The sequence below is a fragment of the Balaenoptera ricei genome, chromosome 14 (genome assembly GCF_028023285.1).
Source record: "Balaenoptera ricei isolate mBalRic1 chromosome 14, mBalRic1.hap2, whole genome shotgun sequence".
NCBI classification, from domain to species: Eukaryota; Metazoa; Chordata; class Mammalia; order Artiodactyla; family Balaenopteridae; genus Balaenoptera; species Balaenoptera ricei.
The window spans coordinates 15,177,971-15,198,973 of NC_082652.1; the positions used below are offsets into that span (position 1 = coordinate 15,177,971).

Consider the following 21,003-nt stretch of genomic DNA (forward strand, 5'->3'; position numbering starts at 1 on the left):
CCTCTCAGCTCTTATATTTTCCCACTCAAGAAGTTAAGATGCCAAGGATATGATACTCCTGGAATTAAATATTCTAAACCCCTTACCTCTTCTTCAGAATAAATCAAAGGACAGATTCATGATATTTGTATATGCTTAGTTCTATTGTTTTAAGCATGAATTTCCACTTCTTTGGGGGTCGGAATAGCTGTTTATATCTGTTTTAGAGTACATTTTAAATAAACCTTTCTTTCATCATTTATTTGGGAAGAAAGGAGAAGACACCGTTTTTAATCAATTGTTTTGTTCTTTGATTATACACACACACACACACACACACACACACACACACACCTGTGTACAGGACGCGAGTTCTAAGGAAAGACAAAAGGGGGAAATAAACGCAGGAGAGGGCAAGAATCACAGAGTGAAGGAGAGCTAGAACGAGGGCGTAAAGGAGGAGAGGGCAGGTTACAGGAGCCCATTTGCCCTCGCGGCGGCGCGTCAGGTTCAGCACCGCGGACAGCTCCCGTCTTTGTCTTGGTCCAAACTCCCGCGCCCGCGCGTAGCCAGGCTGCGACCGGGGGCGCACCCGCTGCCTTCTCCGCCAAACCTGCTTCGGGAAAAAAGAGAGAAAGACCAGAGCGGACAGGTAGAGGTTTTCTCGTCCTCTCCCCGCATCGTCCGAACTCGGCCCTGATCCCATCCCACTGCATTACGGCGGTCGATTTTAACTTGGTTTCACGCGGAACCTTGCTTCTGTCTACACAGCGTTGGGGGCCAGGGAAGTCCACGTGGCGAGTTCAGATTAGGTTTGGAATTCGTTTCACTGTCACTGCCCCAGGCCCTAGCCGCCCACAATCTGTCCCCAGACAACGCCTAGCCTAGCCTTCGACCAAAGAGGGGGAAAAAAGCGACGTCTAACGCTTTGCCCTGGGTATACGGGGCTGCGAACACGCAAGGCCACCCAGACCCCAAGACCCGCAGCATCAAATCCAAGGGAGGGAAAGCCGAAACTCAGAGAGGGAAGCCAGAAAGATGAGAAAGGGTTGATTCCGATGCAACCGAGGCCCAGCAAAAAGGAATGAATTACGCTCTGATCGGAGACTGTACATCCCGCCGCTGGAATGCCGCAGAGTTTTTTCTCCCTTTTGCCAGGAAAGGCGTCTTTCTCCGAGTTCAACAAGCTTCACCCACAGAGGCGGCTCAAAATGTTTTTTTTTTTTCTGGGCCCCTTCATAGAACCCAGAATAAAAAGAATTTCTTCTCACGTTCTCCTCTGCCTGAAACCTTGCTTCCCCGAGGGAGTGGGAAATGCCGCGCGTGTGAGGGTCATTCTCCAAAATCCTACATCCACATACATAAACACACACACACGCACACACTCCAGCCCACGGTCAATAAAGTTATGCGCGTCCGCCAACCTTCAGAGAAGTCGGCCAGCCAAGCTACGATGTACTCTTCACGGAATTCGTTCCCTAAAGGAGCCCTAGGGTAGGGGTACACAGGGGAAGTTTAGGAATGAGCCTAACCACGCGAGGAAGACTCTTCCTCAGTCCGTCAGCCAATCTGTTGGGAGGAAAGAAAGAGAACTCTTGCAGACTTTCTAATGCCTGGGGCCTCCACACCTGCGTCCAGGCCACAGGGATATTGCCACAAACCAACCAGCCAAAGACCCGGAGCCCAGCTCCAGCCGCCGCGGACTGATTGGTATTCACCTCCAAAATAAGACCTCTCACCGCCCCCCGCCTCAAAAAATCCCTGGAATTTTTTTTTTTCGGAACGGCATTCTGCCCTTCCCCTCCTCTTCCCCCAAGAAACGGAGGAGAAAGGCCACCGCGCACTGTTGGGCAGCTCAAAGGAGTTTTAGAGAAAGCGCGATCCCCGCTGTGGTCCCCGAGGAACAGAGGGGCGCGCAGCAGGGTAAACATATTCGTCTTGGGAGGAAGGTGCTGGGGGTCGCCTTCCCTGGACCCTTCCCCCCTCCCGGGGTCCAAGGGCGGTGGGCAGCCCCTCCACCCCCCAGCCGGCTCCAGCGCGTTGTTCAGCCGGGCTGCGGTGTAAACCGCGGCTTTCCGATGCAGATTTCCCTTTTAACACCTTCTAAACAAAGGCTAATGAGGCCACTGCGTTGCTCTATCAACACACAATCATTAGCAGCCGAGAAATACACACACTCACGCGCGCGCACACACACACACACACATGCACAAACAGCGCGCGCGGGCTGCCAAAGTTGGGCGATTTCTAAAGGAACCCATATTAGGCTAACAAAAAGGAGGTGGGATAGGGAGGGGCGGGGAGAGGAGGTGGGAGAGAATGGGGAAAGGAGGAGGAGGAGAAGGAGGTAGAGTGCCAGAGCCGGAAAGGGAGAGAGAGAGAGAAAGAGAAATGCTATCGAGACCACGAAAAAGACCAAGATAAAAGAAAGGGGAAGCGAGATACAGACTCCAACTCAGACTAGCTAGCTAGTCGAGGGAGGATAATTAGAAAGTGTGCAGGATGCTGAATTTGGAGGTTAGCGCTCCCCATTTGGGCTCCAGAGATGCAGCAGAGTTGCAAGCATCTACTTAAAAACAGCTCCCGGAGCTCCGGTGATGGCCTCCACCGTCGGTTACCTCAATGGGGCCAGAGAAGCCATGACCACAACTCCACGCGCCCCAGCGCTGCCTGCTCTCCGACATCAACGGGCTGGGGCGGCCCTCCAGGCTAAACCGCCACGGGGAGAATGCAGAAGATGCCAGCGGCTCTCAGCTCAAACCCTCGGCTAGTCTGGCCACCTAGGATTTGCGCCTCACCGGGCAGTTGTCGGGGCAGCCTCCAGCTCTGCACAAAGTATGGGGCTTTCCCTCTCTGAACAAAGAGTCAGCGTTGCCCTCCACAAGTTGGAGGACTGGCTCGCACCTTTCCTTCTGTCCTCCCCAGGCCCCCCCTCGGGCCCCCAGCGATCAGCTCCAGTCTGCACCCTCCCTGCGACTGCTGCCTAAGTTGGGCCCTGGGTTGCAGCGCCAAAGAGAGCGATGTAGCCTGCGGGAGCTGGCAGGGCAGCCTGATGGGTGGGGCCTCTGAGAGATGCATTCCAGGAGGGGGTGTCTTGCTGGAAGGAGAGAGGGGACACCATGCTCCGCCCTACCCTGGCCCCAACCAGCCAGGTCTCTAAGCTGGCCAGCGCTCACACACACACCCATTCACTTTGGAGCTGGATCTCCCCGAACGGCCAAGTGCGAGCAGCCGCTGGCCTCCAACCTGCTCCCACTCAGAAATACCGGCCGGCACAACTACTGAGCTTGCGCGTCTGGAGCTCATGCTCCGCAACGGGAGAGGCCACGACAGTGAGAGGCCCGCGCACCGCGATGAAGAGAGGCCCCCGCTCGCCACAACTGGAGAAAGCCCTCGCACAGAAACGAAGACCCAACACAGCCAAAAATAAATAAATAAATAAATTAATTAAAAAAAAAATAATACTATTAAAAAAAAAAAAAAAAAAAAAAAGAAATACCGGCCGGGCCTGCCCCTGGTGGCTTGTAGGGCTTCTCAGCAGACTTCCACCAGCCTGCCCCATAAAGCTGACCACGGCCTTCTGGCCCCAGTGCCTGTCCCAAAGCCACTGAACACAACAGTGTTGCCCAACTCCTGCCACCGCTCACGCCCCTCAGGCCCCTTAAAGTCCCGCCCCAGATATTGGACTGGAGACTCAGAGCCTTGCTCCCCAGCGCTGGGAGGGGGTGTTTAAGGAGGGGAGAAGCTTTGCTATTGTTGATGGATGAATAAATAGATGAAGGAAAGAAGAGGGAGGAAGGGAGGGAGGAAGGAAGGAAGGGAGGGAGGGAGGGAGGGGAGGGATTCCCTGCCTTTTTGATTAAACGTTCCAGGTCGGGCCAGCCCAGTTAACGAGACCGTTAATTAAGCCGCGCACGATTCAACTGACAGGAAGGCCCTGCGCCCCGCAGAGGTGTTCTGGAAACCAAGCAGTCCACAGCAGAGTGCGAGGGGACACACTGGCCTCGTCGCCCCTGACTTCCAAGGTTCAGCCTATGTCCTGCCCTCTTGGGGACGCCCAGGCCCGCACACTCTCCCAGCCTGGACTCGGGGCTGCCCCCAGCTGGCCGCCCCCGCGGGTATCCCAGAAAGCTCATCCACTGCCACCTCACTCCCATTCCCCCACCAACCCCTTCTGCATCCCTTGCCCGGATGCCTAGGCCTAAGCCCTCGCCCTGATCCACGCAACGCACCCGGTGGACGTCCACGCAGGCCAGCCTGGGCGCACACGGTCCGGGGATCATCGGGCAAACCCGAACTCCCGAGGGCAGGGACCGTGGACTGCACCTGGCGGCTCGGCTCTCTGGGTCTCTCCGGAGCGCCAAGCCAGCCGCTCTTCTCCGGCCTCCGGGCGGTAGGGCCCAGCCTCCACGCCCGCTCCTACTCGGGGGCCGGTTCCTCGCGGCGGCGCGGCGGGACGCTGAGAATGTGTGCGCAGCGCGACCTATATTTACACCCCAAACAAAATAATTACACTTTTGTCGGAGGGAGAAAGCCAGTGATTAGGCGCGGGCTCTTTGCGGCAAAACAGTTTCTCAGTGGTACACCAGTATAATTTTTCACGGCTGGCTGAAATCAAAGAGGGGAGGTAATGAATCCGGCGAGCAATTTAAATTTACAATTTGTAACGCCGCCGCCGCCGCGCAGACCCGGCCGAGAGCGCAGCTCTGAGGCGCTCGCTGCGTTTGTTTAATGTTAAAGCCGCGCTGGCTCCAGCAAGGGCGGGGGTGGGGGGGAGTGTGCGTGTTGGGTGGGGGGCGGTAATGATGGAAGTCGGGAGAGGATGGGCTGAGTCGCCCAAGAGACAACGGGGAGACGAGGACGAGGGGCGCGCTTCCCGGGTCCCCCCAACGCGCGCGCTCCCCGAGAAAGCAGGCCACCCCAGTCCGTTCAAAGGGAAGGGCTGTCTTCAGATGGGGCGAAGGGAGATACTTTGGCCGCCAGAAAAGCCCCCGTTTCTGCTCGGCTGCAGAATCTCCCCAGGCTGGAGAGTTTCCGGTGAGAAGCCGGGAGGTGTTCTACGACCTGCGAGAAGGTCGGCTCCAAACGCCCAGAAGAGTCCCCATTGCGGCCGCTGCCCCGTGTCCCAGGCTGCAGAAGTCGGGAAAGGCGCACCCCGCCCCAATCCCCAGCTCAGCGCGCCTCGAAACTCCCACCCCGAGCGGCTGTGTGCCTCCGCGCCGGTAATTAATTACCGAACTCAAGGGGGAATATGCAAACCGCATATTACTAACTCTACAGGGCTTAAGTGATTGGAAACAGATTATTATCTTGTTTGTCTTTTGTCTGTTTTACTTATCCCGCTGCCGTCTGTCGAGTTGTAATGTTGATACTCTTTACTCTAGGAGGAAGATTTTTATATAGTAAATTCCATCAACATCTTGTATAAGTGACATTGCGTCTCCATGCATTACCCTGTTAAGACACAAGCGGTTTATTAGTTACATATAGGAGGGGATTTCGCTGCCTGGTCGCCATCTGTTAGCGCTGTTAGGGCGGGATAATTCGTTTAATAGTTGGTCTGCTGGCGTTTTTCGGAGGCTGTGCGCCCTGGAAGGTGGAGGGCTGACAAGGGCCAAGCAGGATCCCCTGCGACTGGGCTGGAGCGAGGGGGTTCTGGACTGAGGGTGGGCTGTGCTGAGGCTCCCAGGGCGATTCCAAGGGGCTGTGACCTAGACAGGATGGGTAAACTCAGCTACTAGAGGGAGAAGGCCAGGCCGGGGCTTCTGGAAGCAGAGCCCTCATCTCCTGCCACCGGACATCCAGCCCCGGGTGACTCGCCCGCATCCAGGCTCCGGGGGGTGGAGGGGCCAGAGCTGTTCTCTGAGACTGCCCACATTCCTCCTACCTCCCCGGCCTGGCACCGCAGCTGCTGGGGCCTGGCTGTGCACTGGCATTTAAGCACATCCAGGAGGTGAGGGTGGGTGGATTTGTCCTAGACGGAGCCTGGCACACAGGCACCCAGCAGCCAGCGTGGTGGGCAGAGCTGGGGCTAGAAAGACACAGCAGACCCGGCTCTTCAGGTACCCACTTGGGGGTGGAGGTGGCGGCTAGGCTCAGCGCACCTAGTCCAGGGCAAGGGAAAAGGCTCCCATCTAGATGGTGGCTTTTAATGACTGTATAGTAGTTCCCCACACACCCCCCAAAATCCGCATGGAACACAATGAGAATCTTTCCTCGCAGCCTTTGAGCCAGATGCTGGATTTGGATGCCCAGCAGAGAGGCAGAGGCAGAGAAATAAAAACAGAGAAACCGAAAAAGAAAGTGATGGGGCAACAGAGGGTAAGGGAAACAGAAAAAGAACAGAGGCTGAACATAAGAAAGAGAGACAGAAAGGAAATGAAGTGAAGAGAACTCAGAAGAGAGGGAGAAGCCCCAGTGAGACAAAGACCAAGTAGGCAGCGCAATTCGCCTCCACTTGGAGCCTGGGTGCCTCTCTCCTCTCAGGTTCTTGTTTCTCTGTCCCTGCCCTGTCTGAGCTCAAGGACCCTTCATACCCCAGGAGGGCAGGGCCAGGCACTGCCAGAAACTGCAATTTCATTTGGGGCTCCTGGAGCTCTCCCAGCCAGGCCTGGGAGACCAGGCAAGATCCGGCCTGCTTGTTCCTGGCTGAGCCGAGCTCCATCCAGCCACACCTGTCCCTTGCTCGGCAAGCTGGAGGATGGAGTAACAGCAGAAGCTGCCCAGTTTAGGGGCTTCTTTTCAGAAGCCCAGCTTCTGGGTCAGTGCCCCACCCAGTGACCAGCACCTGTCAATTCCCTGTCAGAAGCCAGATCACTTCACATAGAAACTGTGGACTGTGGGGGGGAAGCTGGAGGTCTGGACAGGATCCAGGGGGGAAAGTGAACATCTTTGTGCCTCCACCAACTGCCCCAATACAGGCATTCACAAATCCTGCTCCCATTCAAATCCACAAAGGCAAGCACACTAGAAGTGCACACACAAACATACACCTCCCCCCCCCCAGAAAAATAAACCCTACAGGAGTCACATAAACAAAAAGACTGCTATCTGCAGAAATACATACACGCAGACACACACACATGATGACTGGCCCACAAACACAGATCCAAAAAATTCTGCACTCACAAACACAGCCAGCCCAGCTCAGTCATATATACGCACACTCACCTGCACGCGATTCAGATGTTTCAAAGTCCACTTTCACATCAATGTTACCACACACCTATACAAATAATCTTACACAGATGCACACTCACACAGGCAAACACCATCACATTCATGTGACTGCAGATAACGTATGCACATATATATATATATATATATATATATATATATATACACACACACACACTGACCAACAAAAACAGGAGCACACAGACTAATACACACAAATATTAGCAGAACTATGCACAGATATAAACACACAAAAAATACACGTGCCAAAATGTATTCACATGATTGATTCATGAGTAACTCTAAAGAGAGGCAAAAACAAGATTCTCAAACAGCAAATGTATAATAACAAACTCAGCAAATGCACCCAAACACACATCCACAGCCAAGCCTCAGCGCACACAGATGGTCCTCTGGCTCCCAGCCTGCGGGCCCAGGCCCTACAGACCCCATTAGCCCTCTTTCCTGGAACGGGAAGGGAAAATCCCACTTTGCCTGCCTGGCCTCCCTAACTTAGAGCACCCCGGTCAGTCGCTGGCTTGGCGCTTTGAGAAAGGAGGCATGGCCTTCTCCCTCCCCCCACCAGAGTCACATTCCCCCTCCACACACACCTGCGAACGCCCCACACACCCTCCGAGCCCCGTGGAATGGCACTTCCTGCCTCCTATGATGGCTCGAACTTGCACACTCCGCCCGGACGCCCAGCGTGTGCAAACACCGCCCCGCGCAATCTCCAGCGTGCCCGCCTCGGCCGCGCTACCCACTCACCGCGGCGCCCCGACTGGCTGACCCGGGATCTGGAAGGTGCAGCGAGGAAAGCGGAGACGCGGTGAACATCACTTCAGAGCTGGCTTCGGGAAGGCCGGTGCATCCTGGATCTCCCCCTCCCCACATCTCCCCCGAGCCCCGTGGCCAGCGCGCTCTGGCTGGAAACAACTCCGCGGTCTGAGACCGGGCCAGAGGACATCCCCCGCCAACCTGGGTCTGGGCTTGCTCGGCCTTTCTCTCTCTCTCTCCCTCTCCCTGAGAAAGGCCGGGCTGGGCCCCAGCCCCCGCATATGACAAAGGAAGCCGGTGCCGCCTCCGGGAGTCCCGAGAACCTCGCGGCCGCAGCTCCAGGACGCTGACCCCAGGGGCGCGCGGATGGGGGAGTCCAAAACGACGGGCTGGGCTGGGGAAGAGGAGGCAGACGTAGAGCGCGATCCCGGCCTCGGGCAACTTCTGCAAGTTCCGTGGATTGTGAAGGGGGCAGAGGTCCCCCTCCCACTAGGCCTTCGAACCCCAGCCCCCCAAATATGTGTGAAGAGAGAGAAGAGAGACGCAGTTTTCAGATCGCGCGGCCCCCAGCCCCCAGCCCCAAACTGGAAGGTAAATACTTACTTAGCCTCCGAACCAGGTACAAGCTAATACTCAACAATACTGATGCCTTGTTTTTTTTGCTCTGTCCGGACCGCAACGCTGTAGCCAATTTAGATATGCTATAAATTTAAGAGGTTGCCATGGCCACCGCGTACCCATTGGCCGCCGGGCCCCCTACGTGCCTCGCCACGTCACCAAATCTGAATAAGGATGCGCGAATTAGGCGGCGGCCAGACAAAGATGAGGATCGGGACCGCTTGAAAGTGGGGGAAAGTGCCGGCGCCTCCGCCACCGGGGAAAGCCGCTCGGCAGAGGCGAAGCCAGCGGCCACCCAAGATACACTGGGGCGCGCGGCCCGGGGCATGAGGCTGTGAACGCCACTACTCCCCACCCCGCCCAGGGCAGCCCAGCGCCAGGCCCGCAATCACCCAAGGACTTGACCGGCTGAGTCTTGGTTCGGACCGGACTCGCCCGGCGGCGGCCAAGAGAAGAGGCGGAGAGCAGCGGCGGGGCCAGGGGGCCCGAGGGCCGGGGGCCCAAAGGGAGGGCAAGGCGGCCCGAGCCGCCGGGGCGCGGGGCTATGATGGTGCACTGTGCTGGCTGCGAGCGGCCCATCCTCGACCGCTTTCTGCTGAACGTGCTGGACCGCGCGTGGCACATCAAATGCGTTCAGTGCTGCGAGTGTAAGACCAACCTCTCGGAGAAGTGCTTCTCGCGCGAGGGCAAGCTCTACTGCAAAAATGACTTCTTCAGGTAAGAAGCCGCGCCGCCCTGCTGCCCGAGCGCCCGCCCTGCAGGCGCTCCGCTGGGGCGCCGGGGAAGGGGACACCACGAAACCCATCCCAGCCTCCCAGGCCCACCAGATTCAATGGGGAGCCGGGGAGCCCACCACTCCCCTCCTGTCCTCGGTCCAGCAAGGGCCTGAACCCAGGCAGAGTGACGAGAACACTGCTTGGCTGCTTGTAGCTTGGCTTTTCCAGGCCGGCTTGGATCGGTGGTGGGCCAGGGGGAGGAAGCCTGACAAACTTGCTGCCCCTCCGTCTCTGCCTCTTGCTAGCTGAGGCCACCCCAAGGGTGGAAGCTTCCAGCCAGGCTCGGAGAGACTACGGATTTTTGCGAAGTTAGGGGCAGCTGAGGGCTTCTTCCACCAGGCAGAGTTCGGGAGTCCAGAAGCTGGGCTCCAGGCAGGTGGGACCCCCAGAGTGCTTCTGGACAAACAGAAACTTCCCAGCTCCTGAGGGGGCTCAGCCAGAAAGGCCTCCCTTGGTGATGGGGCAGGGAATCTTCTCCTCACTCCCCCCATCAACTCCTTAAACATTTTCTCCTCTGTTGAAAGTACAAATGAAATGGAAGCTGGAATCAGGACCTCCAGAGTCCAGCCTTGCTGCCCACGGGAGCCCTCAGGCAGGTCACAGCACATCACTTCTCTGAGCCTCACTTTCCCAGCTGAGAAATGCCGAAGGTCGGCCTGGAAGGCTGTGGGGTTTTTGGCAGCTCAGCCCTGCCTGCTTCCCCCGGCTTTGTGAGTGCCAACTGCGTGGAGGGAAGGGGGGGGTGCGTGATTAACGCCCTGGAGAAAGGCTGCTCGCCGAACCCAGTACCTGGCACTAGGGAACTTGAATAGGAGAAAATGTCAGACGCGCCTTTACACGTGTAAACTCCTCGGCCCCAGAGGCCCAAGGCCCCTAATGTGGTGGTGCTTGCAAAGCACCTAATGATTTTTGATAAGGTGCATATGGCCAATTATGCTGCCGGATAAGGCCAAAAGTGACTTATGGCTTCTAATGCCCTCACTACATCAACGTCACCCAAATTCGCCCTGTTTAGAGACGTGGGTACAAGTAGACGTGGGGCCCCAGAGTCCTGGGCCCTCGCCCTCCCCCTCCACCGGCACCTCACCCCTCCCAGTGCCGGTCTGCACCATCCATTTTGGGGGAGGCCAGCCTTCTCCCAGCGCTCAAAGAAGAAAGAAAAGGATTTAGACCAGGAACACAGAAAAGGTGGCATTGGAGAGAGCCCGTGTTCTGGCCATGCAGGTTTTGGATTGCCTTCTGGTCACATTTTCCCACTGCCTGCCAGGGCCTGAGATTTGGGGACCTGGAGATTCAGTCCCTGCCCTTCAGAGTCCACAGGCCCCTGACTTGCTCAGGCGGGGCCCAGAGCAGGGACTGGAAAGTGTCCAGTGCTGGTGGTGCTGAGGATCAGCAGAAAGTTCCCTCCTTCCTGCTAAGGTTCAGCTCAGAAGAGCGGCTCCCCCCAGCTCCATTGCTAGGACCCGACAGCCAGGCTCATTGGCCCTACCTGGACCCCAGCAGACTGTTAAGGATCCAGGAGGCAAAGCCGAGAAGTGGTCCAAAGCCGGCCTGCCTGGCTTAAAATGCTTCACGACCTCCAGAGCAGAGTTTGCCAGGAGCAGCCCAGGCCGATCCGGTAGGGATGTGGGGTGGGGGCGGGGCGCGACTTGAGGTGCTCTGGGCCTTCCGCTGGGCTGAAGGCTGCGCCCATTGCTGGAAGCCCAGCAGAGTCCAAATAAACCTGACCGAGGCGTGACAGGTGACAGTCCCAGTCTCAAGAACAGACCTGGATATTTGTCTCACGTCTTGCATTCTGGCCAGGGAGGACGGGATTGGGATCTCATTTGACAGATGTGGAAACGGAGGCTTTTCAGAAGCTAGGGCAGGGTGGGAAGAGGTCAGGGCCTCAGGAGGATGGGACCCTGGGCTGGCCCCGGGTGACAGGCCGTGTTGTGTCTGCAGGCGCTTCGGCACTAAGTGTGCAGGCTGTGCGCAAGGCATCTCGCCCAGTGACCTGGTGCGCAAGGCCCGCAGCAAAGTCTTCCACCTCAACTGCTTCACCTGCATGGTCTGCAACAAGCAGCTGTCCACGGGCGAGGAGCTCTACGTCATCGACGAGAACAAGTTCGTGTGCAAGGACGACTACCTGAGCTCGTCCAGCCTCAAGGAGGGTAGCCTCAACTCAGGTAGGAGGCCCCCTGCCCCTCCCCAGGCCAGGCCCCAGCGCCCTCCAGCCAAGGCCTGCCTGCGCTCCCTCCTTTGCCCCCTGCGTGCCTGCGGTGCACGGCTCAGAGCTCTCCACTCGCACCGGGCAGGTCAAGGCACGGGCAGGTGCGGGGGCTGGGAAAGAAAGTCAGCGTTTGGAGCCAGCCTTCCAGGTTGCCTACACTGCCAGCTCTTCCCCGCCCGCCTCCAATTCAGGAGCCTTTTCCAAGCTGCCCTCCTCCCCCAGTTTGGAACCGCACAATTTCCCCTTTCCGAGTCTTTTCAGCTCCTGGTAATTTCTAGCCTCAATGGGAGGACACTAATTGAGGTCTCGAGGAAGGAGAGGAGGGAGAGGAAGGTCCCAGGCCCGGAGGGCATCTGTACCCTCCTCCCGTCCCCTCTCCTAGAAGGCCGGGCTCTCCAGAGAGCGCGACTCCCCCTTTCCCAAGCACTAGCTGAAAAGTGCTGCGAGGGCTTGAGAAGGGTGCTTCCGAAGGCCCAGCCCCGCCTGGAGGGAGTGGGCGGGCGCCGGGCCCCTGGGGGAGGGGCTGTCGCCGGGTTTGGGAGGGAACCCGCCGGGGTTGGTGGTGGCCTGAGCCTGCGGGAACAGGCTACCCGACTGGAGAGGTCTCGGGCCGCCGCTGACGCCCTGCCCCCTTCCCGCTCCGTCCTCTCGCAGTGTCATCCTGTACGGACCGCAGTTTGTCCCCGGACCTCCAGGACCCACTCCAGGACGATCCCAAGGAGACGGACAACTCGACGTCGTCGGACAAGGAGACGGCCAACAACGAGAACGAGGAGCAGAACTCGGGCACGAAGCGGCGCGGCCCGCGCACCACCATCAAAGCCAAGCAGCTGGAGACGCTCAAGGCCGCCTTCGCCGCCACACCGAAGCCCACGCGCCACATCCGCGAGCAGCTGGCGCAGGAGACCGGCCTCAACATGCGCGTCATCCAGGTGCGGCCCGGGTCGGGGCTGCTCGGGTCACCCCTCCCCAGCCCCGCTGCCTCCGCGAGCTGCGAAGCTCGGCGGAGCCTCCCACCCAGCCTCCTTGGCTAAGAGCGCGCCGAGTCCGGTCTAGGGGCAGACGGTGCGCCGGAGATCGGGGCCAGCTGGTCAGACTCCTAGCCAAACGATTCAGCCTAGCCCTGCTGTCTTCCGGCCGTGTCATCTTGGGCGGGTCACTTCACGTCTCTGAATCCCACCCCCGCCCCTTTCAGGGAAGGTTTTAAGCCTCGCTGGAGTACGGGACCTTTCCTGTCCTCCCATCCTCTGAGCAGAGAAAGAGGCGATGTTCTTCACGTGCTCCTTCCCTGCGCCCGACGCGCGGGCAGACAGACAAACGGCCAGAGCCCGGCTGGGGAGTCGCGGGGCCGAGACCAGAGCCGTGCCGGGCGGCAGGCCTTTATAAAGCCGTCAGGCCGCGGATGGGCCGAGGACCAGGAAGCCCAAGTCTTTATGAGTCGCCCCACGGGTCCGCGAAATCCTTTACCCTTGGCTGGTTCGCCGAGGCCCCTCTCCACCCCTTTGGTCTAATCCGGCCCGGCCCCGGCTCAGGGCATTCTTGGTGCGAAGGAGGCTCTAGGACCCAGCGGGGGTGGCCCGGGCAGGGAGAGAAGGGGACCCGGAACAGAGTTCACAACCCCTTCCTCTGTCGCAGGTGTGGTTCCAGAACCGACGGTCCAAAGAACGCCGGATGAAACAGCTGAGCGCCCTGGGCGCCCGGAGACACGCCTTCTTCCGGAGTCCGAGGCGCATGCGCCCGTTGGGAGGCCGCTTGGACGAGTCTGAGATGTTGGGGTCCACTCCTTACACCTACTATGGAGGTAAGCAACCTCCTTGGACGCGGTGCCCCACACCTAGGTCAATGCTGGTTGAGGGTGCAGGGCCGGATAGCCGTGATCTCAGGCTGCCCCGGGACCCCTCCCTCCCTTCTACCCATGCAAGATGTACACAATCATGAGCACACCTTAAGAGACACGCATCAACACAGGTACACTCACCCACAGATACTTCCTGGACAGAAAATCAGACACATGGGTTCACTCAACCATGCAGTGGTACCAACAGATAAACACATGAGAAAAGCAGGGACACACCCATGCAGGACCACATGAGTTCAGAGACCTCGGGGACACGCATCTAGACACATGATCACCCGCAACCAACACAGGTATACCCCACCCCCTAGATATACTGGCACTCTTACGCATCATACCAAGTCAGGCACTTCTGCATGCATCCCATCCCAACCTGACACACAGCCTTTGCCGCCCTGGCCCACGGCCTGGTGTATTTGGCACCAGCAGGAAAGCAGGCACTGGAGGGCAACACCGGCAGTAGGGATGGAGGGGTCAGGATTCATCTGGGGTTGCCCCCTTGCTATCTTCCAAGTCTGCATCGCCTGCTGGGCTTCGGGGACTGTGTACACAGCATCTGGCCCGGTTAGCCCAGAGGCTGGCAGTTGCTCTGGACTAGGACTCCCGCCCACCCTCCAGCTTCAAGCACACCAGGGTTCATCGGGGCTGGGGTGGGCAAGGATTGAGCCAACCCAGTTATGCACTCTCCGTCCTGGGGGCTGCAGAGGGCGAGGAGCCCACTTTGCACAGAGGAATTTCATGGTTGGTATTACCAGGCTCAGGCCTGGGCGAACTCTCCTCTTGGTCACCCCTTCCCTTCGTCCTTCCCTCCTCTCTCCTCCCTTCACCCCACTATGTTAACTTACTTCGCTCTCCTTCCTGGATGACCTCTTCTGACTCCCTCACCTCCGTTTTTTGTTTTTTGTTTTTGTTTTTGTTGTTGTTGGTTTTTTGGTTTTTGGTTTTTTTGAGACCCAGTTGTTTTGGGGCACTACTGCACTGACTCACCGTCCTACGCGTTTCAGACTTGTGGACTCTAGGAAGGCACCTTCCCCTTCTATTCCCGAGTCTCTGGGCTTGGGGAGCCCCCAGGAATGCCTCTGCCTGAGCGGAATCTGTGCTCAGCGCCACCCAGCCTGGGGGAGGAGGGGCAGAGGCTAGTAGCCCAGTTTGGGGAGAGGTGGCAATGCGGAGGGCCAGGAGCCTGGTGCCCAGGCAGACCCAGAAGGGAAAATAAGAGAACCCTATAACCAGCTTTGGTACATCCGCAGGCCTGGGAGGTTAGATCTTCTGGCCTGGCCAGGGGCCCCAGAAATTGTGGATGAAATGTGGTGATGTGCTTTTCCGGGAGAGACTGAGATGGCAGGGCCCAGGTTGAGGGGCTACAGACACCAGAGGCAGCCGGGATGGTGGACTTGTCCTGGGGCCTCTACTCACCAACTCTCTTCACCTATCTTTGGCTCCTTGAGCGCAAAATCTCCGCCCGGCGCAGGGAGGCTGGCGGGGAGGTACCAGTCCGGAATTTTTCCCCGCCTGGGTAATTAACCAAGGTTTCCCCCAGGACCAGTGTGCCTCTCACCAATCCCACCGCCTCCTCTACCCGCGTGTCTGCTAGACGGGGTGACGGCCTGGACACGCGGGCCCCTCTTTCCCCGGAATCGGGGGGGTGGGGACCCCCCAATCCCAGGGAGGCAGCCCCGCCTAATCCGTGCTGGGAGATCCCGGCGTCGGCGGCCGGCAGCGGGCGAGAAAGGGGCCGGGCGGCGGGGCCGGCGGCTCCCCGTGGGAGCGCGGACAAAGCCCCAGCTGCGGCTTTTGTGCCCTTTTCAGACGGCGTTTGTTCCAATTACCTCCGGCCCGGCCGCCATATGGGCGGAGGCGGCGCGCTCCGCGCGGGGGCCGAGGCCCTCCCTGGCTAGCCGGCTCGCTACGCGCCGTGGCCGTCCCCCATCCCCGTCCCTTAGGGGCCCCAAATTCGCCGCTTCCAACCTTTCTCTTCACTTACGGGGAGAATGGAATGAGTGGTTTTTAAAAAGTAATTGGCGACCGTTTTAGCTGTCGCCTAAACCGTCTCCAAGCCCGCCTCCAGACACTCCCCATTTGGACTGATGTCAGGGGGGGTTTGGAGAGGGAAGGGGGCGGCAGGGGGCGTCCAGAACTCGCCCGGGTGACAGACCCCCAACACTAAGCAGGAGGCGTGGGTTTGCAGAGGAGACCCCGGCTTCCGGGCGCGCCGGTTTTCCCGCCGTACAAAGCGGGTTATTGTCACGAGTGCGGGCTACACGGTGTTCCTTTCCTGGGTTCCCACACCCCACTCCTTCGGGGCCCACCCGGGGGGAGGGGAAGAGGCTGTGCGGAAGGACTTTAGGAAAGGGGGCTCTAGGAGGAGGTCACACGGTTGATGCAGAAACACTTTGTTGAGAATGGGCGAGCGTGTCATCTGGAGCCCCTATGCTCCCTGAATTTGTGGGCAAAATTCGCCTTTGTGCATTTTTCCGGAGAGAGAGCCCATAGCTATCATCAGTTTATCAAAAGCGCTCAATGTCCCCAAATACTCCAAAACCTTGGGGTCCTGGCAAACCCGCCCGGGGTCAGCCTGGAGGACCGCAGGCACACGGAACTCTAGACACGGCCCGGCGAACGTTCTCATCCTCCTCCCCCTCTCCCAAGTCTCTGGGCCTCAACTTTCTCCGTTCCAGGCCAGGTGAGGCCGGGACAAACGGTCGGAGTCCCACATTCACGGGGACGGACGCGGGGCACAGGGCCGCGCCGGGTAGGCGGGGCGCAGGGGGCGAAGGAGCGGGCGCTGAGGCCGCCTTGCGCGCTCCGAGTCCAGGGTTCCGCGGCCGGGGCCCAACTTGCCAGCCCTTAGGCGCTCCGGCCGCGCTTCTCCCCGGCGGGGTCGCGGGCCGATCGCAGTCACTTCGCGTCCTGGTCTCCGTCCGCCGCCCCTGCATCCCCGCCCTACTCCTCTCCCCGGCCTCTCAGCCCCAGCGTCTCTGGCCGTCTGTCTGACTCATCTCGCGCGTCTCTGGGCGCCTCTGTCTCTCCCGACCTTCCGTCTCGTTCCTGGGTCTCTTGCCGGGTTTTTCCGGTGTCTCTAACCACACGGCCGTCTCATCTTTCTCTTTGCGTCCCCTAGACTGTCTCTGCCTTAGTCGAATAAAGCCGGGTCTTCGTCTCAGCCGTGGGTTCGGTGACTGAGGCTCTTTTCTTGCCTTGACACCGACTCTGAGTCTGGGGGCTCCCTGCTGCATCCCCTCTCCGCTCCCCTTCACCCTGTCCTCTGCCGATCTCTCCCTGTCTCCTTATCTGGCAGTCGCCGTGACTCTCGCTCTCTGTGTATCTCTCACCAACTCTAAGACACTGTCAGGAATCGTCACTGTCTGTTGCGCCTCCCGCCACCGCTGTCTCCCCGCCGTCTCTCTTTGTCAAGGAACCTCTCTGCGTGTTCCTCATCGTCTCTGAGCCTCTCCCGGCCCCTGAGTGTAGGCTTTCCGTACTTCCAGTTGTCCCTCTGCCCAGCACGAGCTCCGGGGCTGGTCCTCCGCCCCTCCGGCCTCCCTTGGTGTCCGCAGGCCTCTCCACGGGTCTTTCTCTAACCTCGAGTCAGTGTCGCGCGGTCCCCCGTTAACGTCCTGTCCCGGTGGCCCCCACCACGTCCCACGTCTCTGGCCTTCGTCTCGCCGGGTTCCCTCCCCCGGGTCTCTTCCGCCGGGTCCCTCGAGTCCCTCGGCGACCTCGCATCTCTCACTCTCCCCTCTCCCGCCCCGTCCCCTCCGCAGACTACCAGGGCGATTACTACGCGCCGGGAGGCAACTACGACTTCTTCGCGCACGGCCCGCCGTCGCAGGCGCAGTCCCCGGCCGACTCGAGCTTCCTGGCCGCCTCGGGGCCCGGCTCGACGCCGCTGGGCGCGCTGGAGCCGCCGCTGGCCGGCCCGCACGCTGCCGACAACCCCAGGTTCACCGACATGATCTCGCACCCGGACACGCCGAGCCCCGAGCCGGGCCTGCCGGGCGCGCTGCACCCCATGCCCGGCGAGGTGTTCAGCGGCGGCCCCAGCCCTCCCTTCCCCATGAGCGGCACCAGCGGCTACAGCGGACCCCTGTCGCACCCCAACCCCGAGCTCAACGAGGCCGCCGTGTGGTAAGGCCGTCGGGCCGGGCCGCCCCCCGCCCCCCGCGCTCGGCCCTGGGGCCCCGCCCGGCCGTCCCCACCCCAGCCCAGCCCCCCGCGCCCGGGACGCAGCCTCCCGAAACCAAAGCGCCCGACGCGGCCGCGGCGCGGGGCGCCCTCGGGGGCTCTCTCTCGAGTCCGAACTCAAGCGGCAGCTGCTTCTCGGCTGGGCGCGGAGGGGTACCGACCCCCGCATCTGCATCCACCCCTCGGACTCTCCGGGAACCCCCCGCCCTCCGCCAGCGCTCCCCGGCAGCCGCGAGCAATTTCTTGGGACCAAAGTGAATACTCCGGAGGGTCAAGAGATTTCAAGCACGCTCTAGACTTCCCCCGACCCCCCACCACCACCCCGCACCTCTTTGGACCAAGAGAGGGCTGAAGCCAAGGGACAGAGACAATTGTTTTCCCCCTCCTTGCAATCCGAGTGCCATTTTGTAATCTTATTTCTCACTCTGTTTTCCCGTCTTTAAAAAAAAAAGATAAGAAAAAGAGAGATCGAAGAGAGGAAAGGGAGCAAAATGAGTTAGAGAGAAGATGGAGAGAGCGCCAGCCAGAGAGAGAGAAAAGATGGAGAGAGAGAGTGAGAAACACGCTTGGATGGGGGTGTCACTGGGAGGAAGACAGAGCCACCTGCGCGTTGGCGCCCCCTGGTGGCCAATCTTGAGGATCACGGTCAGCTTCTCTAGGAAGGGGCGGGGGGCGGTCCGGACATTGGCGGCCCAGGTCCAGACCCCCACCTCTTCCTTCCTTTGACATTTATTCTGAGCCCGGGGGTCCAGGCCAGACTCAAACACTCGCCCACCCTGCGCTCCCCCTGGGCAAGGCGCCAAGATTTCTTGGGCTCTGGCCCACAGACCACCCTCCGTGCCCGGGTCCTGGAGGCTGGGCGGTCAGGATGTACAGTATTATAATTTTTTGGAAGTTGAACGCTTCTAGTTTCCTTATTTTGTATAAAGAAGAAACAAATAAAGTATGTTTTTGTGTTTACTGTTTATTTATTGTACACTAGTTATCTGGGGTTGGACATTTTATATTTTTAAGAGGAGGGTGGTCAGAGTGAGGGAGGGGACGCAGAAAGAGGTTTACCTAAAAAAACACACAAAAAAACCACAAAAAAACCCACAAAAAATCAACTTTTTTAAAAAGAAAGATTAATAAAAAAATTCTTTTTCCCTCCGTGCTGTGTGGTTTTCTTTCTTTCTTTCCTTGTTTTGTTTGTTTGTTTGTTGTGCCCCTGTCTTCAGTCACTCAGAGTGAATGGAACTATTCTGGGTCTTGTTTCTGACATAAAACAGACTTGATGGGTGCAAAGACCTCTCCTCATCTAGAGGGGTGGCAGGGGGGTCTTTTGGCAATTACCAGGTAAGGAAGGTGCCTGTCATGTTTTTTCTTTTCTTTTTTTTTTGGACTGCTACTATGCACCAATAGGATCTCCCCCTGCTTTACATAATACCCCGATCTAACACACGCCAGCCTGGCACATAGTAGGCCTTCAAAATATTTGATGACTGAATGGATGTGTGATTTGTTCGTCCCCAGAAGAATTCTAGCTTCACTCCTAATTACACCCCCATGTAATTCCAGGTGGCAGAAACAAAACCAAACAAACAAAAAGCAGGCTGGTAGGCCCAGTGCTAGTTACCTGCAAGGCTTTATTAGGACAGAAAGTGCCCCCAGGGAGAGCAAGGCTGTTTGTCCTGCAGTTTTTATGCAGTGCCTGCTTGTGCCCTTCCGTAAACCAGCATGATGGAAGGGAGTCCTCCAGGAGACTTAATGGGCCTGAGGCCACTCCCTAAAGACACGTCCCTCCCTCTCTCTGCCTCAGTTTCCCTACTTTCAAAAGTGGGGACTGGAGGAGCGCTTCCTATGCCTCATTTCCTTTCTGCTCTAACAGTGTAAGATGAGAAAAGCAGATGAGGAGAGAAGAATAGATGGAAGAGGGTCCCGCGTTTGGATGCCTTTTCCCCCAAGCTTAGGGTGGGGGGAGCGTGCCCATTTCAGCAGCGGCAGGAAAAGGAGGGAGACAGGGAGCTGGTGGGTAGCGAACCACCAATGCGCACATGCTAAGAGTTCTCCTCATCTGTCCTTTTATGTGGACATCACAAGAATTAATTCGAGGTGACCTGACTTTTTCTTTTCTTTCCTTATAGCACATTTTTCTTTATCAGACAAATGCTACTTGCTCATTGTGGAAAATCTAGAAATTTCAGATAAACGAAAGGAAGAAAAGGCAGTCACCCAGAATCTCAAGTAAAGTAGTTGATGCATTTCCTTCCAGTCTTTTTTTTTTTTTTTTTTTCTTTTTGAGACGAGAGATCATGCACACATAGACAGAGAGCATAGACTTGCCCTTGGCATGCTCACAACTCTGGGAGCACTAGACATGGGAGAGGCCCACTCTTGTGTCAGGGGATCCTTGAATAACCCTGGGGTGGCCCCATCAAGATCTCAGAGGGTGGCTTCGGAAACCAGAGTCCAGGAGGGATGTGATCCTGGCGTCACGATCTGGACTTGAGACTAATTCCCCAGGGGCTCTTCCTCTGAGTGTTTGTTAGTTAGGAGGGTTGGGAGCAGAGGTCACCTAGGAGTGGGATGAGGGAAGAACAGAACAAGGGCCCTGGGGCCTGGGAGACTATCTGGCTAGTCACTGCATCACCTTTTTGAGCCTCAGTTTGCTCCACCATGAAATGGTTTCACAATGGCATTTCATCCACATTGGAGAGATGCAATTTAACCCGAGGCCAAGGTTTAGGAAATATAGGTCTTGGATTCAATCCTCATCCCCATCCTCTGCCAAACACACACACACACACACACACACACACACACACACACACCAGCTTCCTTGGATGATGACAAGGGGAGAGAGAAGGGGACGCTTGTCAAAATCAGCTCAAATCCACCCCCACTCCTGTGAGCTCATTTCAGCTCCCCTAGTGCCTGCTGGGCCCAGGGGCTCTGGGAGGAGAAATCCCACCCCCACTCCTGCAGCAGTGACCCTGCAGGTGTCACTGTAATGGTCTTGGGTGCACTTAATTAGGGAGGCAGTTCCTAAGGAAGGCTGGGTGGAGAAGGAAGAGAGTTGGAAAGGGACATTTGTCCCTACACACCCACAACCATTTTCTCAAAGTGTGATCAGAAGACGAAGCTTGCTAAAAATACGTATCCCTGGGCCCCCTGGCTCATGGCTGGAATTGCTCTCTGGCGTGGTGCCCAAGACGCTTCACATTTGTCAAGCTCCCCCGTTGCTTCTGAAGTCTCCCAAACTTGCAGGACCTCTGCCTGAAATAGTCTTGTCCAGAGTCTAATATGATCCTCATAACGCCCCTTCAGGATGAGCGTTGTTATCCCCATTTTACAGATGAGGAGACTGAGACTCATGAGCCACCTGGGGTCACACAGACATGGAGTAGTTTTGAATCAAGACCTTCTGCTTCCAGAGCCCACATTGT

General features: G+C 58.0%; 1 protein-coding gene across 1 annotated transcript; it reads left to right on the plus strand.

Annotated features, from left to right (window-relative positions):
• Positions 1–9,094: 9,094 nt before the first annotated feature.
• Positions 9,095–17,525, plus strand: LHX5 (LIM homeobox 5). The gene is made up of 5 exons (XM_059894616.1): positions 9,095–9,267; positions 11,271–11,494; positions 12,193–12,470; positions 13,174–13,339; positions 17,158–17,525. The coding sequence occupies exons 1-5, from the start codon at positions 9,095–9,097 to the stop codon at positions 17,523–17,525; spliced, it is 1,209 nt and encodes a 402-aa protein (XP_059750599.1).
• The last annotated feature ends 3,478 nt before the right edge of the window (positions 17,526–21,003 follow it).

Excerpts from the sequence above, each read along its gene's own strand:
- LHX5 (XM_059894616.1), top strand. The coding sequence starts at position 9,095 with ATGATGGTGCACTGTGCTGGCTGCGAGCGGCCCATCCTCGACCGCTTT. Across the intron at positions 9,268-11,270 it reads TGCAAAAATGACTTCTTCAG|GCGCTTCGGCACTAAGTGTG; the intron begins GTAAGAAGCCGC and ends TTGTGTCTGCAG. Across the intron at positions 13,340-17,157 it reads TCCTTACACCTACTATGGAG|ACTACCAGGGCGATTACTAC; the intron begins GTAAGCAACCTC and ends TCCCCTCCGCAG.